The sequence below is a fragment of the Eubalaena glacialis genome, chromosome 4 (assembly GCF_028564815.1).
Source record: "Eubalaena glacialis isolate mEubGla1 chromosome 4, mEubGla1.1.hap2.+ XY, whole genome shotgun sequence".
NCBI classification, from domain to species: Eukaryota; Metazoa; Chordata; class Mammalia; order Artiodactyla; family Balaenidae; genus Eubalaena; species Eubalaena glacialis.
In genome coordinates, this window is record NC_083719.1 from 6362656 (window position 1) to 6386530 (window position 23875).

Genomic DNA, 23875 nt, shown 5'->3' on the forward strand with positions numbered 1-23875 from the left:
GTTTGTTATTTTAAAGTGACTAAGGGGACAGAAGAGGAAAATTGATTCCAAACTGCAGTGTGATGCCACATAGAATAAAGAGGTTCTTGATTTTAGGGGTAGTTAATTAAATGCTAGAAAAAAGTAGCAGAAGGGGGCTAGTGAAGCATTCCTGATGTATTGATTAAAGTTCTCCACTGTTTTTCAAGTTCAAACCATCTTATTATTGCAGCGCGTCCTTGCAAGACAAAACTTTCACAGCATATATTTCTACTCATTGTACAGCAAGAATTTAGTTTCTTCTTTATATGCTGATACAATCAAGAAGGTTTTTTTAAATTATTTTAAGATCTCAGGTGCCTGAGACTAGTAACCTATCAAGCTAAACAGTCTCCTTCTATTTGTCGTATCTTGATTCTTTAATATTTAAATCAGTTGTATGTTGGGTCTGTCACATCTAAATTTTTAACATTTTGGAACCTTATGTTTGCCAAGCAATTACTTCATTTCTTTTCCTGATATATTTTTTTCCAAATAATTAGCACATTTATATTTCAGCCAGGGGTTGTGACATTTCTGATAAATTCTTTAGTAGTAAATAAAGAAATCTACTACATTTATTTGACTTTTAAATCAGCATTTTGCAGCATTTTATCAAATGATATAATGGGCAAAAACACTGTACCTAGTATCATTCTTGGAATCTCAGAGGAAATGTTCTCAAGAATATACTATTTAGTATATTTAAATATATCTATATATTTATTTAAATGCCTTCTTATTTACCTAAGTAAATTACTGTAGGTATTTGACAAGAACTCTGCCATCAAAGGAAACAAACAAAAGAAAAGAAGGAAACAAAAGCAACCATTGAAACTCTACAGGGAAGTTTTACTTTTTAGACCTGGAATATGGATGGTTAGCCCTGTGCCGAAGACCTAGCCTAGTTTCATGGATGAGATGAATCTCTTTCATAAGGGAACCTGGCCTGAGTGATTCTCTAGTTTACCTTCACTGAACACTTCTCTGACCCTCAGCCGTGGTATGGAAAGTAACTGATCCTTGGTTACCTAAACAGTTTGTACTGCAGCTTGTCTAGGAAAGAGACAGAAAGAGAGAGAAACAGAGACAGAGACAGAGAAGGAGAGCGAGAGAGAGAGAGAGAGAGAGAGAGGGAGAGAGAAACAGAAAGAGATTGAATTTTTCCTACCTTGGAACTGGCTGATACTTTCCTTCTGGGTGCTGGTATTGGTGACCATTACATAAGAGCTAATCATTTTTATTTTCTCAGGATTACTTCTTTTCTTTTTAAATCAGGACCCCCTTTCCAATAGTCCTAAGAGCATCCTTCCTTTCCAAATTCAATCCCTCGTGATCCTGAGATGCCAAGCACTCACAAATAATAGAGACAACTGTTGATGCCAGTTACTGCATTTTTCCCATAAAATTAATTTATTTTCTTAATATTAAAAAAAACCTCATATAACTGCATTGACTCATTTAACGTTTGAGCCATGATGGTGAAGATCCTGCAAAAACACATTGTGAAGACTCCGATCTCCTGCTGCAGAATTGAAAGTGTGAGGGGTTGTGATGTCAGGTCGTAATTCTAACCAAACCCTCTGCCCTGTCCTTGGTTCATTTTAAAATTTGTATTTAACAAGGTGCTTCTGTTGTCTTTAACATCAACTCGGGAGTTCTGGAATTCACTATGAAGTGCAGAGCACAACAAGAGTTATTTACTTATTCAATAGAAATTCTGAAAGCCTCAAAGAGAAGATGAAGGGATTAGCACTGGAAGTAAAGATGCTGAGTTGCCCACACAATCCTGCTCACGGAGGCGACAAAACACGTCATTAATAAACTTAGCACCCACCTGCTAACTCTTAACTCTCCTTTGCACTAATTCATTGTAAAAACACTTTCTTTGCAGTTTTTCCTGAGTGAGTCAGAGGAGACAATTCTTCCAACCGCCAATGCGTCAAACACAAGTCTTTCTGCCTTATATAATCAGGTAGCAATTCTGCGTGCGCAAAATTTGTTTTTCCTGCCGGTAAGAACATCTCCCTCATTATTATTGCTTTTGTTGTTTTCCTGTATGCTGTTACGTATTGAATGGCGTGACCTGCACCTCATCTGTTGTAGACTTGACTTTTCTTCTTCGGATTCCATATCTGAGTATGTCCTGACCGGGTAAAAATTGCCAGCCTTCAGCAGAAAGTCCCAGCCAACAGGCACCAATTAGACCACATATGCAAACTTTCAATGGCATTTTGAGGCTTTCACGGATGACTCGTGCCTTTATTCTCTTAATGCTACATTTTAATTTATTTTTTTATAGAAGTATAGCTGATTTACAATGTTGTGTTAATTTCTGCTTTATAGCAAAGTGATTCAGTTATACATATATATATTCTTTTTCATATTCTTTTCCATTATGGTTTATCACAGGATATTGAATATAGTTCCCTGCGCTATGCAATAGGACCTTGTTGTTTATCCCTTCTGTATATACTAGTTTGCATCTGCTGACCCCAAACTCCCACTCCGTCCCTCCCCCCACCTTGGCAACCACAAGTCTGTTCTCTATGTCTGTGAGTCTGTTTCTTTTTCATAGGTAAGTTCATTTGTGTCGTATTTTAGATTCCACATATAAGTGATATCATATGATATTTGTCTTTCTCTGTCTGACTTACTTCACTTAGTATGATAATCTCTAGTTGTATCCATGTTGCTGCAAATGGCATTATTTCATTCTTCTTTACAGCTGAATAATATTCCATTGTGTATATGTACCACATCTTCTCTATCCATTCATCTGTCGATGAACATTTAGGTTGCTTCCATGTCTTGGCTATTGAGAATAGTGCTGTGATAGGGGTACATGTATGTTTTTGAATTATAGTTTTCTCTGGGTATATGCCCAGGAGTGGGATTGCTGGATCATATAGTAACTCTATTTTTAGTTTTCTGGGGCGACTCCTTACTGTTTTCCATAGTGGCTGCACCAATTTATCTTAATGCTACATTTTATAGAATGTATCCCAGCATGTAGCATTCGATTGTATGTCACTGAATTGTTGCTTACAGATTTTGCTAATTGTTCCGGTGAATTAGCGTTAGCTTCCTGACTCTGTGATGACAGGGACCACAGCTCATATTTCTCCCTCTCCTATGGCTGCAAATGCCGTCCAGTAATTGTATCTTCAAATACTCCTTACTAACTGGCCCTTACTAAGGGCCTAGATTGAAATTTCAAAACTTACTAACACATCAGTCATTTAAGTGAAAGGAGTTAAATCAATTATTTACTGCTTAATAACTTCTTTCTTCCATGAATTGTTTGTGCAAAAAAAAAAAGATTTTGATACTCTCCTTTCCATTTTCTGAATAATCGTCTAAAGGTAGTATAGATTCTTCCCATTTTGTTTGTCTCACATATTCCAGGCACTGAAATTGGTCACTTAATATGTATATTTTACAATTCTTTTTTAACTTTAATTTTTTTTTAACATACAATTTTTTTAAAACTCCATTAGCTCTGGTGATAAAGGAAACTTCCTTTCTTTCTCCCTTTGATATTAGGCTTTGATCCTTTTTCCCATCTCATCATTTCAATTTCCTGGGATGCTCACAGCTCTGTGTACGGATAGTAGGGGCATCTGGTGTTCCTTTAAGCCATGAGAGCTAACCGGAGTCCATAGCAACATCCCCACAGACTCAGGAAGAGAGGATGGCATAAGCTTCGTCCCGTATCCACGGGGTCCTGGCCTTCATGTTAGGCATTATTGTGAACCCCAGGGAGGACTGGACACCATCTTTTCTATTTCAGTTATGTGAAAAGTGAGGGATGAGATTCATGATGAGGGTTTATTGGCTGTGACCTCACTGTGGGCGCTTTGGAACCCCGTTCTCTAGGGAATGATTCAAACTACCTGTGTGGTCTGGCTCTTCCTCCTTGGATGGATGGTATTAGCACGCACATGGCCCATCGGCCCCTGGAGGGAGGACGAGACTCCAAACCATCCCCATGCTGCATTCATAAGGCACTTTAACAACTTACAGTAAACATGCATTTTCATAGGAAAGAAAACTATAGCTGGCAAATCATCTTTTTAAGAAAATCTCTCCATCCAATAGTTTTGGGTTGTACAACTCACCGTCCTTGGCCCCCCTAACAGCAATAAGGTCATCATCCTGAATTTCATTTAAATAAGTCTGCGCATGATATCTTATTTTCAGAAGAAGCAAATCATTAGAAACCCAAAATGGTGAAAAAGAACATTCCTCAACCTTCAACGATTCTGAAAAAGCACAAAATCTAGGTCAGACTTAGTCAATAGGCTACTTTTCAAAATCTAGGTCAGACTTAGTCAATAGGCTACTATTGTTCCAATAATAAGTCCTCAGAAAGAAGATTATGATGGGCTTTGCCAAGGAAGCCCCTCATGCTCACGTACTGTCTGTACAGAAACGACATTATTAACTCATGAGTTTAGGGGTCCCAGAGGAGCCTGGAAACATCCTGGCTTCCCTCTTAATAGATTGGAAGGAACATTGGGAAAGCCGTTTGTGGATGTGCACGATGTCTGCATTATTACTCTCAAACCCCATCGCATATGACGCCTGAGGTTGACAGTGGATGCGAAGGAGCATCCACAGGCACTGATGCAAGAGGTAAAAAGTCATACAGCTCTTCCTAATGGCCATTTATAACAGTCATCAAAAAGCATAGAAGCAGACAGAGTTTGCACCCTGCAATACTGACTTAAATGGCCATTTATAACAGTCATCAAGAAGCATAGAAACACACATAGTTTGCACCCTGCAATACTGACTTTAATGGCCATATATAATAGTCACCAAAAAGCATAGCAACAGGCATAGTTTGCACCCTGCAATACTGACTTTAATGGCCATTTATAACAGTCATCAAGAAGCATAGAAACAGACAGTTTGCACCCTGCAATACTGACTTTAATGGCCATTTATAACAGTCATCAGAAAGCATAGAAACAGACATAGTTTGCACCCTGCAATACTAACTTTAATGGCCATTTATAATAGTCATCAAAAAGCATAGAAATAGACATAGTTTGCACCCTGCAATACTAACTTTAGAAAGTAATTTTAAAGGTGCAAAGATTTAGCTACCAGGGTGTTCGTCGAAAGGTTTATGTAACAATAACAACAAAGAAAGGAAAAGAAAGCAAGCAACCTAAAAGTTAGAATAAATTTAACTGTTTAAACAAATTTTGTTATGAACATACAATAAGATTATATCCAGCCGCTACAAAAGATGTTGTAGAAAACTATTTAATGACATAGAAATATATACTTATAAGCTATTAAGTGAAAAGTATCATTTAAAAACATTCCAAACAATCCATTCCCAATTTTCTAAAATAATAATACCAATAACAAGTAGCACACACACCAAAGAAAAAAGCTGGAAAGATATACAAAACAATTAATTAATCATGGCTCACGTTGGATGTTGGGGATTATAGGAGATGCTTACTTTTTATATGTGTCCTTTGTATATTTCCTAATTTTTAACATCAGGTGTATTATTTCTGTAGCAGAAGAAAAAGTCATTTAAAAATGTCCAACAGAATCAACCAGAAAGAATCTTTGCCATGTAGGCAGTTCACACTATATCAGACATTTATATCATTTCATCCACAAAACTACCCTGTGAGTTAGACATTGGAATTCCTGTTTTCCAGGTGAGGAAACTGAAACCAAAAGATACTTAAGTAAATTGCCAAAGGTGACAGTGGCTGCTCCCTTGGTGTCAAAACGCAAGTTGATTTCATCGATTAATATATGAAAAGTATTAATAACTATATGAACCAATTTTAACTTAGTTACCTAATATTAAGTAATAGTAATATATGATATTTAAATAATATTAACAAATAATACTTAATAAAAATATTAACTAATAATTATATTAACTATTAAATCTATATAAAAGTAAGGTTCTTAGTAATAGTGTCCTAATAGAACTCAGCTCAGGAGCCTGCAGCCAGAGCTCTTGACATCCAGCGACCTCCCTGTAGGGCTACCTTATGTAGTAGAGGCAGCTGATCTTCAGAGCTCCCAGCCTGGCCTTCTCCCGTTATTCTTCCTTATTCACACATTCCCTCTGTCGCTACCTTCAGGGTCCCAACCTACCTTTAATTAATTCCCACATCACCTTGCACATGGCCTCCAAGCCTTCTAGAAAGGCTTATTTAATAGAAAATGGACTAAAAGACTACTTCCCATAACGTATGTATTTTAGTAACCCTAACCCTGAAATGTGAAAACTTTTTAAAAGCCTAAGAATGAATTTTAAAATGTGAAATCATAGACATATTTTATAGGTATTGGCACATATTTCAAACTAGGGGTGTTTCAGAAAACTTTTAGAAGCCTACTGCCCCCAATCCCCCAAAATGCACATGCACACATTCACACACACACACACACACACACATCACACACACACACACACATCACACACACACACATCACACACATCACACACACACATCACACACGCACACATCACACACACACACCCCACACACACACACATCACACACACATCACGCACACACATCACACACACACATCACACACACACATCACACACACACCACACACACACATCACACACACATCACACACACACACACATCACACACACATCACACACACACACATCACACACACACACATCACACACTCACACACACACACCACACACACACCACACACACACATCACACACACACACATCACACACACATCACACACACACATCACACACACATCATACACATCACACACACACATCACACACACACATCACACACACACACTCACACACACACACATCACATCACACACACACATCACACACACACACATCACACACACACATCACACACACATCACACACACACCACACACACACCACACACACACACGTCACACACACACATCACACACACACACTCACACACACATCACACACACACATCACACACACACATCACACACACACACTCTCACACACACATCACACACACATCACACACACACCACACACACACACATCACACACACACAAACCCCACACACACACCCCACACCCCACACACACACACACTCTCACACACACATCACACACACATCACACACACCCCACACACACACACACTCTCACACACACATCACACACACATCACACACACACACATCACACACACATCACTCACACATCACACACTCACACATCACACACACACTCATGTAAAGGGCTCATTATTCTGCCTCTCATTCACTTAGGCTGAACTGTTGATAACGTTCATTCTAATAATGATTTTCAGCAGAATTTTAGCAGCAGAATCCTTTTTAAAATCAAATTTTAGGGTGGGGTGGAGGGATAGATTGGGAGTTGGGGACTGACGCGTGCACACTGCTGTATTTAAAATAGACGACCAGCAAGGACCTGCTGTAGAGCACAGGGAACCCTGCTCAATATTCTGTAATAACCTAAATGGGAAAAGACTTTGGAAAAGAATAGATACATGTATATGTGTAAGTGAATCACTTTGCTGCACACCTGAAACTAACACAACATTGTTAAGCAACTATACTCCAATATAAAATAAAATTTTTTTTAAAAAAGAAGAAAAATAAAATAAAAAGTCTTACAAAGAGCTCCAGTTTATAACAATCATAGCAGAATTTATATGGCTTCCCATGGGCCAGGCACTGTTCTGTGCACTTTACTTTTATTATCTTCTTTAATCTTCACAAGAATTCGTCAAGGTGGGCTTTATCATCCTCCTTACCTTGGGTCACCTGTGCAGGGGACAGGCAGGCATGCCTTTATTTGTACCAGTGAGCTGCTTTGTGAGTAGAAGGGCGAGACGCTGAGTGGGAACCTTCCCCGCTGCGCGTTCCCAAGGCGATTTCGTGGCTTTTACGGAGCAGTTGTGTAAGACAGTGACTGCTGACTAAAGAGGAGGTTAAAACCCAGGGCTTCTCAGACTCTTGGTGGGGATGGATACTTGTGAAACATCTACTAGCGGTTGAGCCCCAAAATGAACTAACGAAAGAAGACATACAAAGTGCAAGCCCGTGTTTTATTCGATTCACCAGAAAGAAGCCTGCCCTGTCAGGTTGCTGTGCACGTGCCCACAGGAATGCAGGGACCCCCAGGCAGTTTGCGGGGCTCCCTGGGCTGCTTTCAGAAGCTGTCCCAGCACCGATGCCCACTGAATCACTGAGCCTCACACCTGCCCTCTGAGGGCAATACTTAGTCATTAAGTATTTAAGTAATTAATTTAAGTCATTAAGGTAATAATGCCAAGTCCCCTATACATGAGGGCTGGTTTCAAAGCACAGGCTATCTCTCCCTCACCCTCCGCTTTAGGGAGACTGAGTCGGTGGTGCCCATACACTCTCTCCCAGACCTCTTGATTCTGTCCTTCCTCTCCGCCAGCCAGATGGTCCCAACAGGACACATTTCCATTCCTCTTTTCTTCTTCCTATTCTCTGTCGTGGGGTTATCAGTGGTCAGAATAGTAGAGAACTGACCTCAGGGAACTGTGGCCAAAGAAGTTGCACTTACAGACTCTCAGCCTTCCCTAAGCCGCCACCACCCATCATGCTCCTTGCCTAGGGATGCTTTACTTCCCGAGGACTGACCCAATGGTTGTCGGACCCAAGGGAGTTAATTGCTGGTCTTCCTTCTGAAGCTGAGACGCCAGGTCTCAGTCCTCACTGGTGAGGATCTGCCTTGACCCCTGCGTGGGTGCCTCTCACAGGGAAGGCGGTGCCTGCTAGGACCACCGCAGCTCATTTTCCAACTTTCCTTTCTCCCCCAAGAACAGGACTGATGCACTAATATTAGTAGCCCTCCCCATGGCTGACTGTAGATGACCTTAGCTGGGGAAATAAAAGGAAGAGCTAGAATGACAAAAATAAGCAGTTTATACATGGCTTATCCCATATAATGTAACTAAAATGGAGTAGCTTACACACTGAGCTATTTTTTAAAGGCAGGATTTATCAAACATCAGTCGGATCTGTGTTTTATTAAAATGATTAAACTTTACCGACTGCTGCCTCTGCTGCAGACACGAAAAGATAGCAGCTAATCCTTGTTATTAAAACCCCATAATCCAGCAAACAAACGCTTTGCAAGAATGACAACTGTTTCCACTTAGCGGGCACCTCCTGGCCTGCAGGGCCATGGACTCCAAGCTTTACGTGCTGTTCTCAGTGACCTAGAAGGGGGGACATTATTACCCTCCTTTTACAGATGAGGACACTGTGACACATGCAAGTTAGGGCACTGGCCTAAAGTAAAGCAGCTAACGAGTGATTGGAGCAGAACTGAATCCAGGGCTATCCTGTCTTGACGATGTCCATTGTGGTAAATGGAAAAGTGCTAACACAGGGCAGGCCTGCCAGCTGCTTCCCATGGACCACAAAAGATGGACCGTGCTGTCCTTCTTCCTCACGCTGGGGTCTTTGATTTCTTTGGTGCCCGTCCACTTCCAGGGCAGTCATGACTCACCCAGGTCAAAGCTTTTAGGGTTTTTTGTTGTTTTTGTTTTGTTTTGCTTTGATTTTCAATTTCAAAATTTACTATCAAACGGCAGTACCCAAGACAATGTGGAACTAGCATAAGTAAAAACATATAGACCAATGGAACAGGATTAAGAGTTCAGAAGTAAACCCTCACATTTATGGCCAATTGATTTTCAACCAATGTTAAATCTTGCTGTTTTTCTTCTTCTTCTTTTTCTTTTTTGTTTTTTTTAACTTTGTACAGTGCTACAGTTTATTTTCAAACATATTCTTGTTGCTGATGTTGAAGACTCACCACTGAATTGCTCTCATGTCCTCCAGTTTTCTTAATTGATTTTTTATCTGGGATAAAGACCTGTTAGTAGTCTGGTGAAGGCTGTGAACCCTTAGAATGTTGGGGGGTTTTTTTAAGTTTATTGGAGTGTAGTTGATTTACAGGGTTGTGTTAGTTTCAGGAGTACAGCAAAGTGATTCAGTTATACGTATACATATATTCATTCCTTTTTAGATTCTTTTCTCATATAGGTTATCACAGAATATTGGGTAGAGTTCCCTGTGCTATACAGTAGGTCCTTGTTGGTTATCTATCTTATATATAGTTCAAAGCTTTTAGTTTTTTTAAATCCTTTCTGTTCTAGATAATCCCTCTGACACACAACTGCTTTTTAAATAAAATGTCTAGGCTTTCTTATACCTTTAATAGAACTACCTGTAATGATTTGTATCCTCTTAATGAATTAAATCATTGAAAGCCCACAAAAGATTCTGTGTACTGTCATTTTGTTTTAATCTGTAAATGTGTAGGGAGCCATATTGTTTTCATTTTCAAGAAGCAAAGGACATTTGCTAGTAATGACAAATTTCTAAAAGTTATTTCTGAAAAGTATTTGGCCATATGCACGACTATTTTTATTAAACATGCTACGCTGGGTGAGCAAGCCATGTCATGAGTAATTGTTTTCTAAATCCAATGTGTTTAGTCATGTATCACTGGATCAAGGAGCAGACAAATGCATCTGCTTTCACAGTCAGTTTGGGAGTTGACCAAGTGAGCTTGATGGTGGTCCCCAGTTTTAATGCTCATTTTGGCATTTCTCAGAAGAGATCCCAAGTATTCATCTGACATATTTCCCTGTTCCAGTACTTTATATACAGCTGCATCCTGGGATTGATATCCTGTTCGGTTTTCCTGCGCGTGAATTATGAGCTAAAGATGCTGATCATGATGGCGGCATTGGTGGGCTACAACACCATCTTTCTCCACACTCACGCCCACCTCCTGGATGACTACAGCCAGGTCTTATTTGAGAGGTAACCTGCTTCCTCTTGCTTCTCTTTAGTTCCTTCATGGGATGTTGGTAACATAAGTATGCGTGGAGTAAATGCAAATTAGCAATAGCACTGTCATTGGGAATCACTGTGTGAGTGTTTCTTTGAAGTGATGATTCAGGAAGATAAGGTGTGTTTTTTATTACAGATTACACAGAATAGGTATTATCACATATGATCAGCAGATATGAAATGGTTTAGAGAGAGGATTTGTGTTATAATCTGTACTATATTGATAAGAATAATCTTTTCTTTCACGTTCAGCATTATTGATATTTTGGACTGAAGGATTTTCAGGGGGTTGTCCTGTGCATGAAAGGTTATTGAGCAGCATCCCTGGCCTCTACCCACTAGATGCCATAAAATCCACCCCCCCCCCAAGTCATGACAATTGAAAATGCCTCCAGACATTGAGGAATGTGTCCTGCAGGGCAGTGCGGCCCCCAGGTCAGAACAACTGAATCCATATACACAAAAGTACAGGGACAGTGGGTGGTTCCATTCACAAGTTATAGTGAATGGAACTATAACTTGTTGGAGATAAGATAACATTTCCTAAAACATCCTGGTGTGGAGGGAATCCTACTGGCTGTGTTTACTCTGCCAGCCTTAGGACTAGATGCTTCAAGAATGATCCTCCCAGGTCCACTCCCTTGGACTTATGAAACGTTTCCTGTTATCAAATTACTTCTATAAACTAATCATAAATATTTATTCCCTGCTTGAAAAAGAAGTTTTCATCATGATATTCTCCATCTCACATCTTAACAGCAAAAACACATTTTGTATCAAGTGTTAGGTTTATTTCTGGACCCGCCAGACTTCAAGTTTCTCTATGAGTGCTTTGCATAATCCCCCATAATATTTCTATATTTCTTTTAACATAAAATAAATGCCTTAAATACTTGCATAGATTTGTTGCTCAGGAAAGATGATCTGTGTTGACAGCTTATGGCCGCTTCACCAATGGAGGCCCAGTGTCAGGAACGTGGGCACCTCACTGTGTAAACGTTCCTTCCCAATAAGAATGCTTTTAGAAACACAACTGCACCGCATTCTCTTCACCTAATTTAATTTTCGTCATCCTCCACGCCATGAAACCCTAACAATCTGTAGTCAGGCTGAGGATAGTGGAGTTGCAAAAATACATAATTGTATTAAGGAAATTATATGATTCCTTAGCCAAGATGAAAATGAAATCGAAGTTAATTTTCCAATAAATTCTCAAAATTGCCAACCAAACACGCTTTAACATTTCCCTACCGTATCCAGAGAGCCCGTATTGAATCCCTAAGTAAATGTAGCATCACCGATTTTGACACACAGCTGAGAACACTACTCAATTTCCCTTTATTAAATTTAAAGCTCCTGCATACGGTACACATCCAAAGCAAAAGTAGAAATTAGATTAGCAAGTTTCTGATGGGGAGGGAATTACTTTGGGGATCTGAGGGAGACACGCCACCTCTTTTTAGAACCCCAGCAGCAGGGAAGTAGCTATTTGGTTAAAGAAAAGGAGTTTTACTTTCAGAGCCCTTTTGTTTCATTCAAGGTCTTTTGTGTGTGTTCTCTTGGCTTTGTCTTCATAATCACCTTAAAGCTAGGTAGGGCTGACGTGACAAGCCTCAGGCACCTGCCTTCACTGCCAAAGGTAAGCCAGCATCCTCTCTAGGATGGGTGCGCCCGCCTCCTAACCTTGACTAAGGTTTCTGCATGAGCTGCCACAATACTCCTGGAAGCATTCCTCTGCCAGAAGCTGAATATTACTGACATAATAGCATAATACCTCAAAATTAACAAATGTTCTCTAATAGCAGTTTAAAACGAACCCCAAATGAGAGACCTTTGAGTGGCAGCTTGGAATCCCCTGTGATTTCCCCAAGCTCGGTGTGTGTATGACTTAACCATGTGACTTGTGCCAGTGCTGAAACCCACTGAGTTCAATGTTTCCTTTCCCTTTTCTGAGATTCAAGATATTCCACCATGAAAGAACTGATAAAGGTTTTTTCCTCCTATATCTGGTTTGTTATTGCTGACACAACCCTTTCAGATATGAAACTAGGATCCTTAAAAAAAAAAAAAAGCTAGTTTGAGATGTTGCTTTGAGAATGTACGTCCCTCCGTCCCAAAGCCATAGATGTCCTTCAAGGAAAATGCTGGCTTAACACAAGGCCAGGCAGCACCTCCTTTCCTGATCAAGTTGGTCTGTGCCATCAAAGTCACATGCTTGGTGCCATCCCTTTTCTGACCTGTTTTTGGTCACTGTTGATGCTGAAAACTCGGCCTCTGTGCACCGGTGTCAAATCAAATCTCGGAGACAGAGTTTTAAGTGAAGTAGAAAAGAATAGCTTTATCTCTTTGCCAGGCAGAGGGGGACACACTGGGCTCCTGTGTGTCCCAACCAGGGATGATTTGAGGAGGAGTTTTATAGCAATAGTTCAAGGGCTGGGTTGCTAATAAGGATCAGAGTGTGTGCAGAGTCTGCAGTCCTTTAATCTGGCCTCAGGTGGTCTCCTGATGAGGTTCTCTGGTTCCTTTGATCTGCCCTCAGGTGGTCTCCTCCCTTGTCTCTGCATCCCCTCCCTTCCTGGATTAGCAACTGTTCAAATCTGCCCTTTGGAACTCAAGGAAGGTCATAGAGGCTGGAGTCTATTCCCTACAAACAAGAAATGGGGGACAAAGAAAAGCTTCCGTGCCCAGGAGCCCCACAGGGTCCTGCTCGGTTTCAGCATCTCTGTTTACAGGGGACTGCTGGGCCATCTTCTGAATACACAGTTTGGACTGTGTTGTTGTCCTATATGTGAGTTCACCATGTTTCAGGGGCCTTTTCCAAGCCAAATTTGACATGGATCACGGACAAGCCAACAGGGAGTTTTTTTGCCAGCAGGGTCAGCAAAGAAAACAAAAGTATGCACTAGAAAGACTCCAGATCAATGAATAATTCAGAAAAGGATACCAAAGATAATCTTTAAAATTCATGAGTGCGGAAAGCCAACTTTACAGGAGAAAAAAAAAAGTCTACTTGAGAGGGTGTGCCATTAAAAATCCATATGAATGGAGGCCAGCAAGGTCCCAGTACTTCACCTGCCATCACGTGATTGTGATCTATCACCTCATGGTGAAGAAAGCTCAGAAGTTTCTGTATTTAGGAGGTCCAGAAAAATCCATGTCCTAATTCTTTGGCATTTACAGCAGTCTTCCATATCATCTGTGAGTACAAGATGCTTTGCTGAATCAATCAATCAACAATCCCGATTCCGGTCCATGACACCATCTCCCAAAGCCCTCAGCCAACACCACTGAGGATGCTTTACAGGTGATGGTGATGGTGATCGTGATAACCATTGATATTGCTGGAAGCTGTTCTTGTTTCAAGGACACGTTCCCTTCCCTTGACAAAGGCTCATTACAGAGTCTGCAAGACGTTGTCAGATCTTTCCTGTGCATTTTTTTCTTGCAGAACTGAAGAGTATCAAAGGATGAATATTATCATTTCACGTGGACCCAGCCATTATGTTAATTCACCTGAAAGCTAGAAATATGCTTTCTATTCTAAAGATGTGTGGAGGATGGAGAGCTTGAACAGAGGGGTTAACCAGGAGTCCAGCACATTAACCAGCTCTGTGTGGGCACTTAGCCTAATAAAATAAATACTTTGTGGGCAGCATATAAAGTGTATAAGAAAGCAGCAGTTATATCGAGTACCCAGCATCATTCAGAAGCTCTGGATTATTGCTGGTAGAAATGTCTGCATAATTTTAACTTCCTGACCTTAGCAACAGCTCCATACCAAGGATAGCCATGGAAATGCTCCATAGCGATGGAGCCATGAGTCAAGCACCTTCAAAATGGTTCTGCATTCTCTGTTTTTTCTGTGTCTCATGGAAAACCCAATGGCTAGAATTCGGCATATTGTAACATTTTGACAGTGTCCCAGCTAGGGATCAACTGATGATGAGCTCACTGAAAGCCTGGAGGAAGAACTGCAGCATTAGTCATGCTCAGGAAGAAGGCAGGAGCAGTGTGCATCCACCTCTGGGAGAGATGGTCCAGAGGCATTCCAAACACCTGACATTTCTTTAAAGTCTCCTCCTTTAAATGAAAACCGTATTCCAAATCTGTAATCAAACCCATAATATATCCAAGTTCATACTGAAAAGATTTTAAATTACTTTCAAATTTAATATCTCAGTTTCTCTTCCCCTTCCTAATTCCCCTCCTCCCCCGCCAATGCCATCTCCAGAAAGTATGGAATACACACGTTTGTTTCTCTGTAGCTGACACCGCTAGTAGCAGAGCTGGGAGGCAGAGTAAGGAGGTCAGTAATCTGAGTTGCCTAAGTTAACAAGAACAACAAAAAAAGTTGTCCTAGGGCTGCTCGAATTCTACCAAGCTTTCTTTTCTTCTGTAAAAAGCAACCATTAGTGAGCTCCTTTGTTATCTAACCTAAAAAAGAAAATGCCCTGTGATTTGGACCCACTTGTAGGAAGATACTCAATTTTTAGGCTGTTTCTTGTTTTGTTTGATTTTAGAATGAGGGGAAGAAGGAGACTTCAGAGGGCCTGGGCCCCCAGACTAGATAGGATACGTACTTCTTATCATCAGCTCTCCAATGTATGAGGCTAAAGCCCAGTGCACAGACCCACAATATCAGATGCACCAACTGCTTCCCATTTAAAATCACTCTTCTCCAAAGGATGAAACCATGACTGCATTAATCAGGGTGCATCTTTTCTCCATAGCAAAAGGCCAGCACTACCTCTCCAGCCCCACTTTTATCATTTCTCCTGACCTGCAGCTGCCTCCAGGGCTCTTTCTTAAGCATGAGCTTATCCCTTATTATGTTAGTTGCTTGCAGTCCCAGAATTTGTTTGCAGTCCTTAGCATTTGTGAATAACTCGGGAAAAGCATGAGATTTTGATCCATCTGTCCTTGGATGACACTGGGTCACCTTCTCTGGAAGATTGCATAGGATTTCAGTGCATCTGTGTCCAGCCAGAGGAGGAAAAGTGTCTATAAATGAAACCCCTTAGACTTCAAACCAACACAGTTATTTGTCCACTCATTCCTTTGTCTTTACAGCACAGTTTCATTGAATACCCTGTATATTCCAGACCTGATTGCTGGAGTCCAAGCACACAGAGATGAATAAAATATAGTCTCTGCTCTCAAGAATTTACAAAATCTCGCTATTAGAAAATTGTGTCTCACCAGAAGGCCAAAAGGAGACTTGCAGGTTAAGTTCCTATAGCCTACCTAGGGAATGAGTGAACCTGTTGGCTGGAAGCTGGTTAAGTGACCCAGGGTTGACTGTGATATTGGAAAGACCTTGAAGAACTGTGGAGATCCAAAAAGATAGGGGAGGAGTGTTGTCAACATCATGGCAGAATAAGACATCCCTCATGTTTGTCCCCAACGATCATTTGTAATCTATCCTTGGAGAAAAGTGCCTTTGTAGGAGCTGTGGGACCCAGCACCATATGGAATCCAGGAGGAGTCTCGTCCACCCATGTGTTGGACAGTAGGCATACAGACCTTGATCCTGGCTGTGGACCCTGCAGTGACATGTAATCCAGCTTCAGCAGCTCTTGGCCATGGAGCCCCCTGGAAAACAGTCTTAGCCAGTGACCCATGGAAGAGAGAGACTTTGCAGAAGTCCAGGTTTTCAGAGGAGAAATTCTAGCACACCATTGGAGAAAAAAATATGAGTTTGGACACGCTGAAGTGGGTAAGAGAAACAGTCTGACTCTGTCCGTCCACACCACCCTTCCCCCAAGATGGCACAGCTTAAGTCCAAGAGAGATGTTCTCACTCTATGACTTCTCCTGTGAGCACCCAGCTTCCCAGCTGTGCAGGATGCTACCAAGCTGGGAGAGGAGCAGATAGGACTCTCACAGGGCTTTAAGAGAACACAGATGCTACTAACTGCATTACTGCCTTTGTCAAGGAGCCCACCCACAAGCCGCTGGGAACACTTCACCCACAGATCTCCCCAGCTGGCTCACGGGCACCCTCATTGTTCCACATGCCTCATGCACACCCCTACCCTGTGGCCAGCTCCCTGTGCATATTCCCTCCCGATGACAGCATCGAGAGGGAGCTTGGACCAACAGCTAGTGGGCATGCACAGAAAGCTGACTGAAATCTAAGGGCCAGAGAGAGACCACAAACTTGAGCTTTAGCAAGTTTTGTTTGGGAAAACAAAAGGAAGACTGTCAGCAGTCAGCCTGGTGCATTGCAGGATGGAGAGAAGACATACAAGCTTAGAATTCTGCCACAAGAGGGAGCAAGAAAGGTGGAGAGATGTATCCACAGAAGGTCCAAAAAGCCTCAGAAGCACTAGCAGGGCTGGAGGAAGATATTTATGCCCTGAAGACAGTTAGTAAAGGGTGCAGGAAGTGAGTGCTACTTCACATATGAAGACAGCAATGCAAAACTTTAAGGAACATGAAATCAAGGAAGAAAGGAGCAAAGGAACTAAAAAGCAGCTAGAAAACAATTCATTCTTAAGCCCTTACCTATCAATTTTACTCTAAGTGTAAATGGATTGAATTGTCCATTTAAAAAGCATAGAGTGGCTATACAGATAAAAGAACAAGATCCAACTATATGCTGCCTACAAGGAACTCACCTCAGCTTTAAGGACACACATAAGATCAAAGTAAAGGAATGGAAAAAGATATTCCATGCAAGTGGAAACAAAAAGAGAGTAGGGGTAGCTATACTTATATCCGATAAATACACTTTCATCCAAAAACAGTAACAAAAAACAAAGCAAGTCATTATGTATTGACAAAGGAGACAATTCATCTAGAAGATATAAAAATCATAAATATATATGCATCCAACATCAGAACACCTAAATAAATTAAGCGAATACTAGTAGATATGATAGGAGAAATAAATGACAATGGAATAATAGTAGAGAACATCAATACATCACATTCAACAATAGATCATCCAGACAGAAAGTCAAATAGGAAACATTGGACTTGAACTAAACTTTAGGTCAAATGGACCTAACAGACATATATGGAACACTCCATCTAACAGCAACAGAATACACATTCTTCACAAGCACACGTGGAACATTCCAGAATAGATCATATGTTAGGTCATAAAACATGTCTTAGCAAAATTAAGGTTGAAATTATATCATGTATCTTTTCCAATCACAATGGTATGAAACTAGAAATCAGTAACAGTAGGAAAACTGGGAATTTCACAAATATATAGAAATTAAACCACATACTCCTAAACAATCAATGGTCAAAGAAGAATACAAAAGGAAAAACAAAATATAACTTGAAACGAATGAAAATGGGAACACAAGGTACCAGAACCTATAGTATGCTGCAAAAGCAGTTTTTAAAGGGAAGTTTATAATTACAAATGCCTACATTAAGAAAAAGAAAGATCTCAAATAAAAACCCTAACATTACACCTCAAAGAAATAGAAAAAGAAGAACAAACTAAGCCCAAAGTTATCAGAAGGAAGGAAATAACAAAGATCAGAGCAGAAATTAATGAAATACAGACTAAGAAGACAATAGAAAAGATCAGTGAAGCTAAGAGCTGCTTTTTGAAAAGATATAAACAAAATAAACAAACCTTTAGGTAGACTAGCCATAGGGAAAAAAGAGAGAGGACCGGAATAAATAAAATTAGAAATGAAATAGAAGACATTACAGTTGATACTACCCAAATACAAAGGATCATAAGAGACTACTATGAAAAATTATACACCAACAAATTGGACAACAGAGAAGAAATGGATAAATTCTTGGAAACATACAACCTACCAAGACTGAATGATGAAGAAATAGAAAGTCCTAACAGACCAATAATGAGGAAGGAGATTGAATCAGTAATCAAAATCTCCAACAAAAAGAAGCTCAGGACCAGGTGATTTCACTAGTGAATTCTACCAAACATTTAAAGAAAAATTAATCCCAATATTTCTCAAACTTTTCCCAAAATTGAAGAGGAGGGAACACTCCCTAACTCACTTTATGAGGCCAGCATTACCCTGATATCAAAGCCTGATAGGGACACTGAAAGAAAGAAACAACAAACAACAACAACAACAAAAGCACAGACTAATATTTCCGATAAATATAGATGCAAAAATTCTGAACAAAATATTAGCAAGCCAAATTGAACAGCACATTAAAAGGATCATGCCCCATGATCAAACGGGATCTATCCCTGAGATACAAGGATGGTTCAACACATGCGAACTAATAAGTGTGATACACCACATTAATAGAATGAAAGATAAAAATCATATGATCTCTTATCTCAATAAATGCAGGAAAAGCATTTGATGAAATACATCTTCTCATGATAAAAAACTTTCAACAAATTGGGTATAGAAGGAACACACCTCAGCATGATAAAGTTGGCATATAACAAGTGCATAGCTAACATCATACTCATTGATAAAAGGCTGAAAGCTTTTCCTCTAAAATCAAGACAAGAAAAGGGTACCTCTCTGGCCACTTTTATTCAACATAGTACTGGAAGTCTTACCCAGAGAAATCAGGCAAGAAAAAGAAATGAAAGGCATACAATTAGAAGGAAGATGAAAAATTGTCTTTGTTTGCAGATGATATGATCTTATACATAGAGAACCCTAAAGGCTCCACCAAAAAAAAATTGCTAGAACTAATCAAAAAATTCAATTATGTCACAGCATACAGAATCAACATACAGAAATCAGTTGTGTTTCTATACACTAGCAATGAATTATCTGATAAAGAAATAAAGAAAATGATCCCATTCACAATGGCATCAAAAACAAGAAAATATTTAGGAATAAATTACACCAAGGAGGTGAAAGATCTGTACACTGAAAACCATAAGACTTTGATGAAAGTAACTGAAGAAGACACAAGCAAATGGAAAGAAATCCCATGTTCGTGGATCAGAAGAATATTGTTAAAATGTTCATACTACCTAAAGCCATCTATAGATTCAATGCAATTCCCATCAAAATTCCATTAGCAGTTTTCACAGAAATAGAACAAACAATTCTAAAATTTGTATAGAACCACAAAAGACCCTGAATAACCAAAGTAATCCTGAGAAAGAAGCATAAAGCTGGAGGCATCACACTCCTGATTTCAAACTACACTGCAAAGCTACAGTAATTAAAACCATATGGTACTGACAAAAGAACAGACACATAGACAAGTGGAACAGAATACAGAGCCCAGATAACCCCCTGCATATGTGGTAAACTAATATTTGACAAGGGAGCCAATAATAATAAGTAAAGGATAGTCTCTTCACTAAATGGTATTGGGAAAATTAAATACCACATGCAGAAGAATGAGATTGAACCCCTATCTTACACCACTAACAAACATTAATTTGAAATGGATAAGAGACCTGAAACCTTAAAACGCCTAGAAAAAACATAGGGGAAAAAACTCCTTGACATTGATCTTAGCAATGATTTTTTTGGATATGTCACAAAAAGCACAAACAACAAAAGCAAAAATAAGTGAGTGGAACTACATCAAGCTAAAAAACTTCTGAATGGCAAGAGAAACCATCAACGAAATGAAAAAGCAACCTACAGAATGGGAGAAACTACTTGCCAGTAATAAATCTGATAATGGGCTAATATCCAAAATACATAAAGAACTCATACAACTCAACATGAAAAAAATCAATTTAAAAGTAGGCAGAGAGGGGCTTCCCTGGTGGCACAGTGGTTGAGAATCTGCCTGCCAATGCAGGGGACACGGGTTCGAGCCCTGGTCTGGGAAGATCCCACATGCCGCAGAGCAACTGGGCCCGTGAGCCACAACTACTGAGCCTGCGCGTCTGGAGCCTGTGCTCCGCAACAAGAGAGGCCGCGACAGTGAGAGACCCGCGCACCGCGATGAAGAGTGGCCCCCGCTCGCCGCAACTAGAGAAAGCCCTCGCACAGAAACGAAGACCCAACACAGCCAAAAATAAATAAATAAATAAATTTTTAAAAAATAAATAAATAAATTAAATTAAATTAAAGTAGGCAGAGGAACTGAATAGACATTTTCCAAAGAAGACATACAAATGGTCAACAGGACATGAAAAAATGTTCAATATTATTAATAATCAGGGAAGTGCATATCAAGACCACAATAAAATGTTGCACACTCCTTAGAATGGCTATCATCAAAAAGACAAGAGATGACAAGTTTTGACAAGGATGTGGAGAAAAAGGAATAACGGGATATTATTTTCTCAGCCATGAGAAAAAAGGAAATCCTGCCACTTGCAACAACATGAATGGACCCTGAGGGCATCATGCTGAGTGAAATAAGCCAGCCAGAGACAGACAAATACTGTGTGATGTCACTTATATGTGAAATCTAAAAAAGCTGAACCCACAGAAACAGAGAGTAGAACGGTGGTTACCCAGGGCTGGGGAAAGGTGGGAGAAGTGGGGAGATGTTGGTCAAAAGGCACCAGCTTCCTGTTATAAGATGAATACCTTCTGGGAATCTAAGGTACAGCATGGTGACTATAGCTAACAATACTATATTACATACTTGAAAGTTGCTAAAAGAGTAGATCTTAAATGTTCTCACCACAAAAAGGAGATGGTAATTATGTGAGGTGATGAGGATGTCAGCTAATGCTATAGTGATAATCATTTCCCAACATATAAGTGTATCAAATCAACACATTGTACACCTTAAACTTATACAGTTTATATGTCAATTATGTCTATATAGAACTGGAAAGAAAATAACTGAAAAAATATGTCAAAAGACACAAACACAAACTGTCTGCAGAGGTCATTCCCACCCCTGACTCAGTTGGTCAAGAAAACTTATTAATGATGCATCTCCAATCATCGAAAAGGAATGGTGTATTTTTTAAACGACTGAGCTGTTTTAGAACTCTCCTGTCTGACCACAGCTCTGATGGTCATTGCAAACAACCAGATCAGCCATCAGAAAATAGGTTTGCTTTGATGGCTGCTGAGTCTGAGCAGTGGAATACAGGAATTTTGGCTGAGCTGTCATCTTCGCGCTTCATCACCAGCCAGCATCACCTGGCCAGGACCCAGCCACTGCACTGGTGACCTGGAGGGGAGGAGAGCTTGGAAGCAGAGATCAACAGGATGCTGTATGCCACTCAACTGAAAGGCCAGGAGGGAATATCAGGAAAGTGGTACTAACACGTGCATCTCAGCAATTCCTTGCCCTTTCTCCAGCCAGACTTAGAGGAAGATTTCCCAACAGGGCAATTGGCTGTCTTTATTTTGCCCTTTGCATTTTAACCCCAGCGTTTCCTTTCTGGGGTATTTTTGTTTTATTCGGACTGTGTCATCTCCTGACATTGTAGTTGAGGTCTTGGTCCTGTGCTGAGCAAGGTACAGCAGATTCATCTTGCAGCAGCAACAAGTTGGCCAAAACTTGAGCTTTTTGCATTGCTTGACATTGAAGATGGCTGAGGATTCAGAGGTTCCTTGTGGGCAAAGCCAGGCGTTTCCTAACTTACTCACAGGGACAGCCAGAAGTAAACAGCTTCATCAGTGGCAGAGCAACAGGGTCTCACGTAAGAGGGAGGTCAGTAGCCATCGTCTCTTTGTGGGACTTTTCTTCATGAAACGTGGGCCTCAGGGGGTCAGGGTCCGAGAGGTCAGACTACTTTTGATCCCAGTGAGTGACCTGGGAAGATCTGATTTTACTCAGTTCGTATATTGTTACCAACACAACAGAAACTAGATTTCTTGAGGTACTTTTCTTCTTAGTAAATAGAGGCTTATGTCACCTAGAAAATAGAATGTTTTGAAATGTAATTATGTTTGTGTATACATGCCTGGACTGCATCCTCTCCTGAAAGCAATGAAAATGTCATTTTTATGTCACGGAGCTGTTCGCCTTTAGGTTAGAGACTGGTTCACCAGGCAATTCCATATCCTTTGCCCAATTTGTTAGGTTTCTTTGTTCTCTTGGACTCTGGAAACTTGAGGGCCAGAATGATTGCTCCATTAACAGCCTCAGGGTGAGGGTCAGCTGTAAATTAGTGTGTGGCTACAGGCACATTTGGGTGTCTGTGTCTCCAGAACCCATTTTTAAGTATGAAAAATAGCCTATCTGGTCACATTTTGGCTAAAACTGTCAAGTTAAAAATCATAGAGTTAGAAACCTTCTCAGTTATATTAGCTCTGTCTTCTGTACTTCATAACAGAGTGATAGCATAGCCCTAACATGTGAAAGTCCAAAGTGGATTTCATCCCTAAAACTTAAAGGGAAAGGAGAGAGAGAGACCTCAGACTAAGTTGCTGGCATTTTTATATAAATGGCCGATACAATTGTTAATGTGTCAGTTGTGTCACTTAAAAGAAGACATGCTGAGGTCCTAAGCCCCAGTAGCTGAGAATGTGACCTTATTTGGAAATAGGATCATTGCACATGTAATTAGTTAAGATCAAGTCCTGCTGGAGTGGGGTGGGCCCTGATCCAATATGACTGGTGTCCTTGTAAGAAGATGGCCATGTGGAGACAGAGACACATGGGGGGAGGGGAGCGGGCACCACGTGATGAGGAAGACAGACATTGGAGTGATACAGTGGCCAGCCGACCACCAAAGCCAGGACGAGGCAAGGAAGGATTTCTCTGCAGGTTTCAGAGGGAGCACAGCCCTGCCGCCACCTTGATTTCAGACTTCTGGCCTCCAGAACTATGAGATGATAAATTTCTGTTGTTTTAAGCCACCCAGTTTTTGGCACTTTGTTTCAGCAATCCTGGGAGTTAGGAGTTTGGAATTAGCAGATACAAACTACTGTGTATAAAATAAACAACAAGGTCCTACTATATAGCAAAGTATCTTGTATAACATATAATGGAAAAGATTGAGAAAGAATATATATATATATATGTATAACTGAATCATTTTACTGTACACCTGAAACCAACACAGCATTGCAAATCAGCTACACTTCAAAAAAAAAAAAAAGGAAAGA

The 23875-nt window shown here is 40.3% G+C and overlaps 1 protein-coding gene across 1 annotated transcript in view; it reads left to right on the forward strand.

Annotated features, from left to right (window-relative positions):
* ADCY2 (adenylate cyclase 2) overlaps positions 1–23875 on the forward strand; it is a 431484-nt gene that overhangs the window by 366787 nt on the left and 40822 nt on the right. The window contains exons 17-18 of the mRNA XM_061187643.1: positions 1913–2032; positions 10718–10887. Of these exons, the coding sequence (XP_061043626.1) occupies positions 1913–2032; positions 10718–10887 (290 nt within the window). The remainder of the gene's footprint in view (positions 1–1912; positions 2033–10717; positions 10888–23875) is intronic.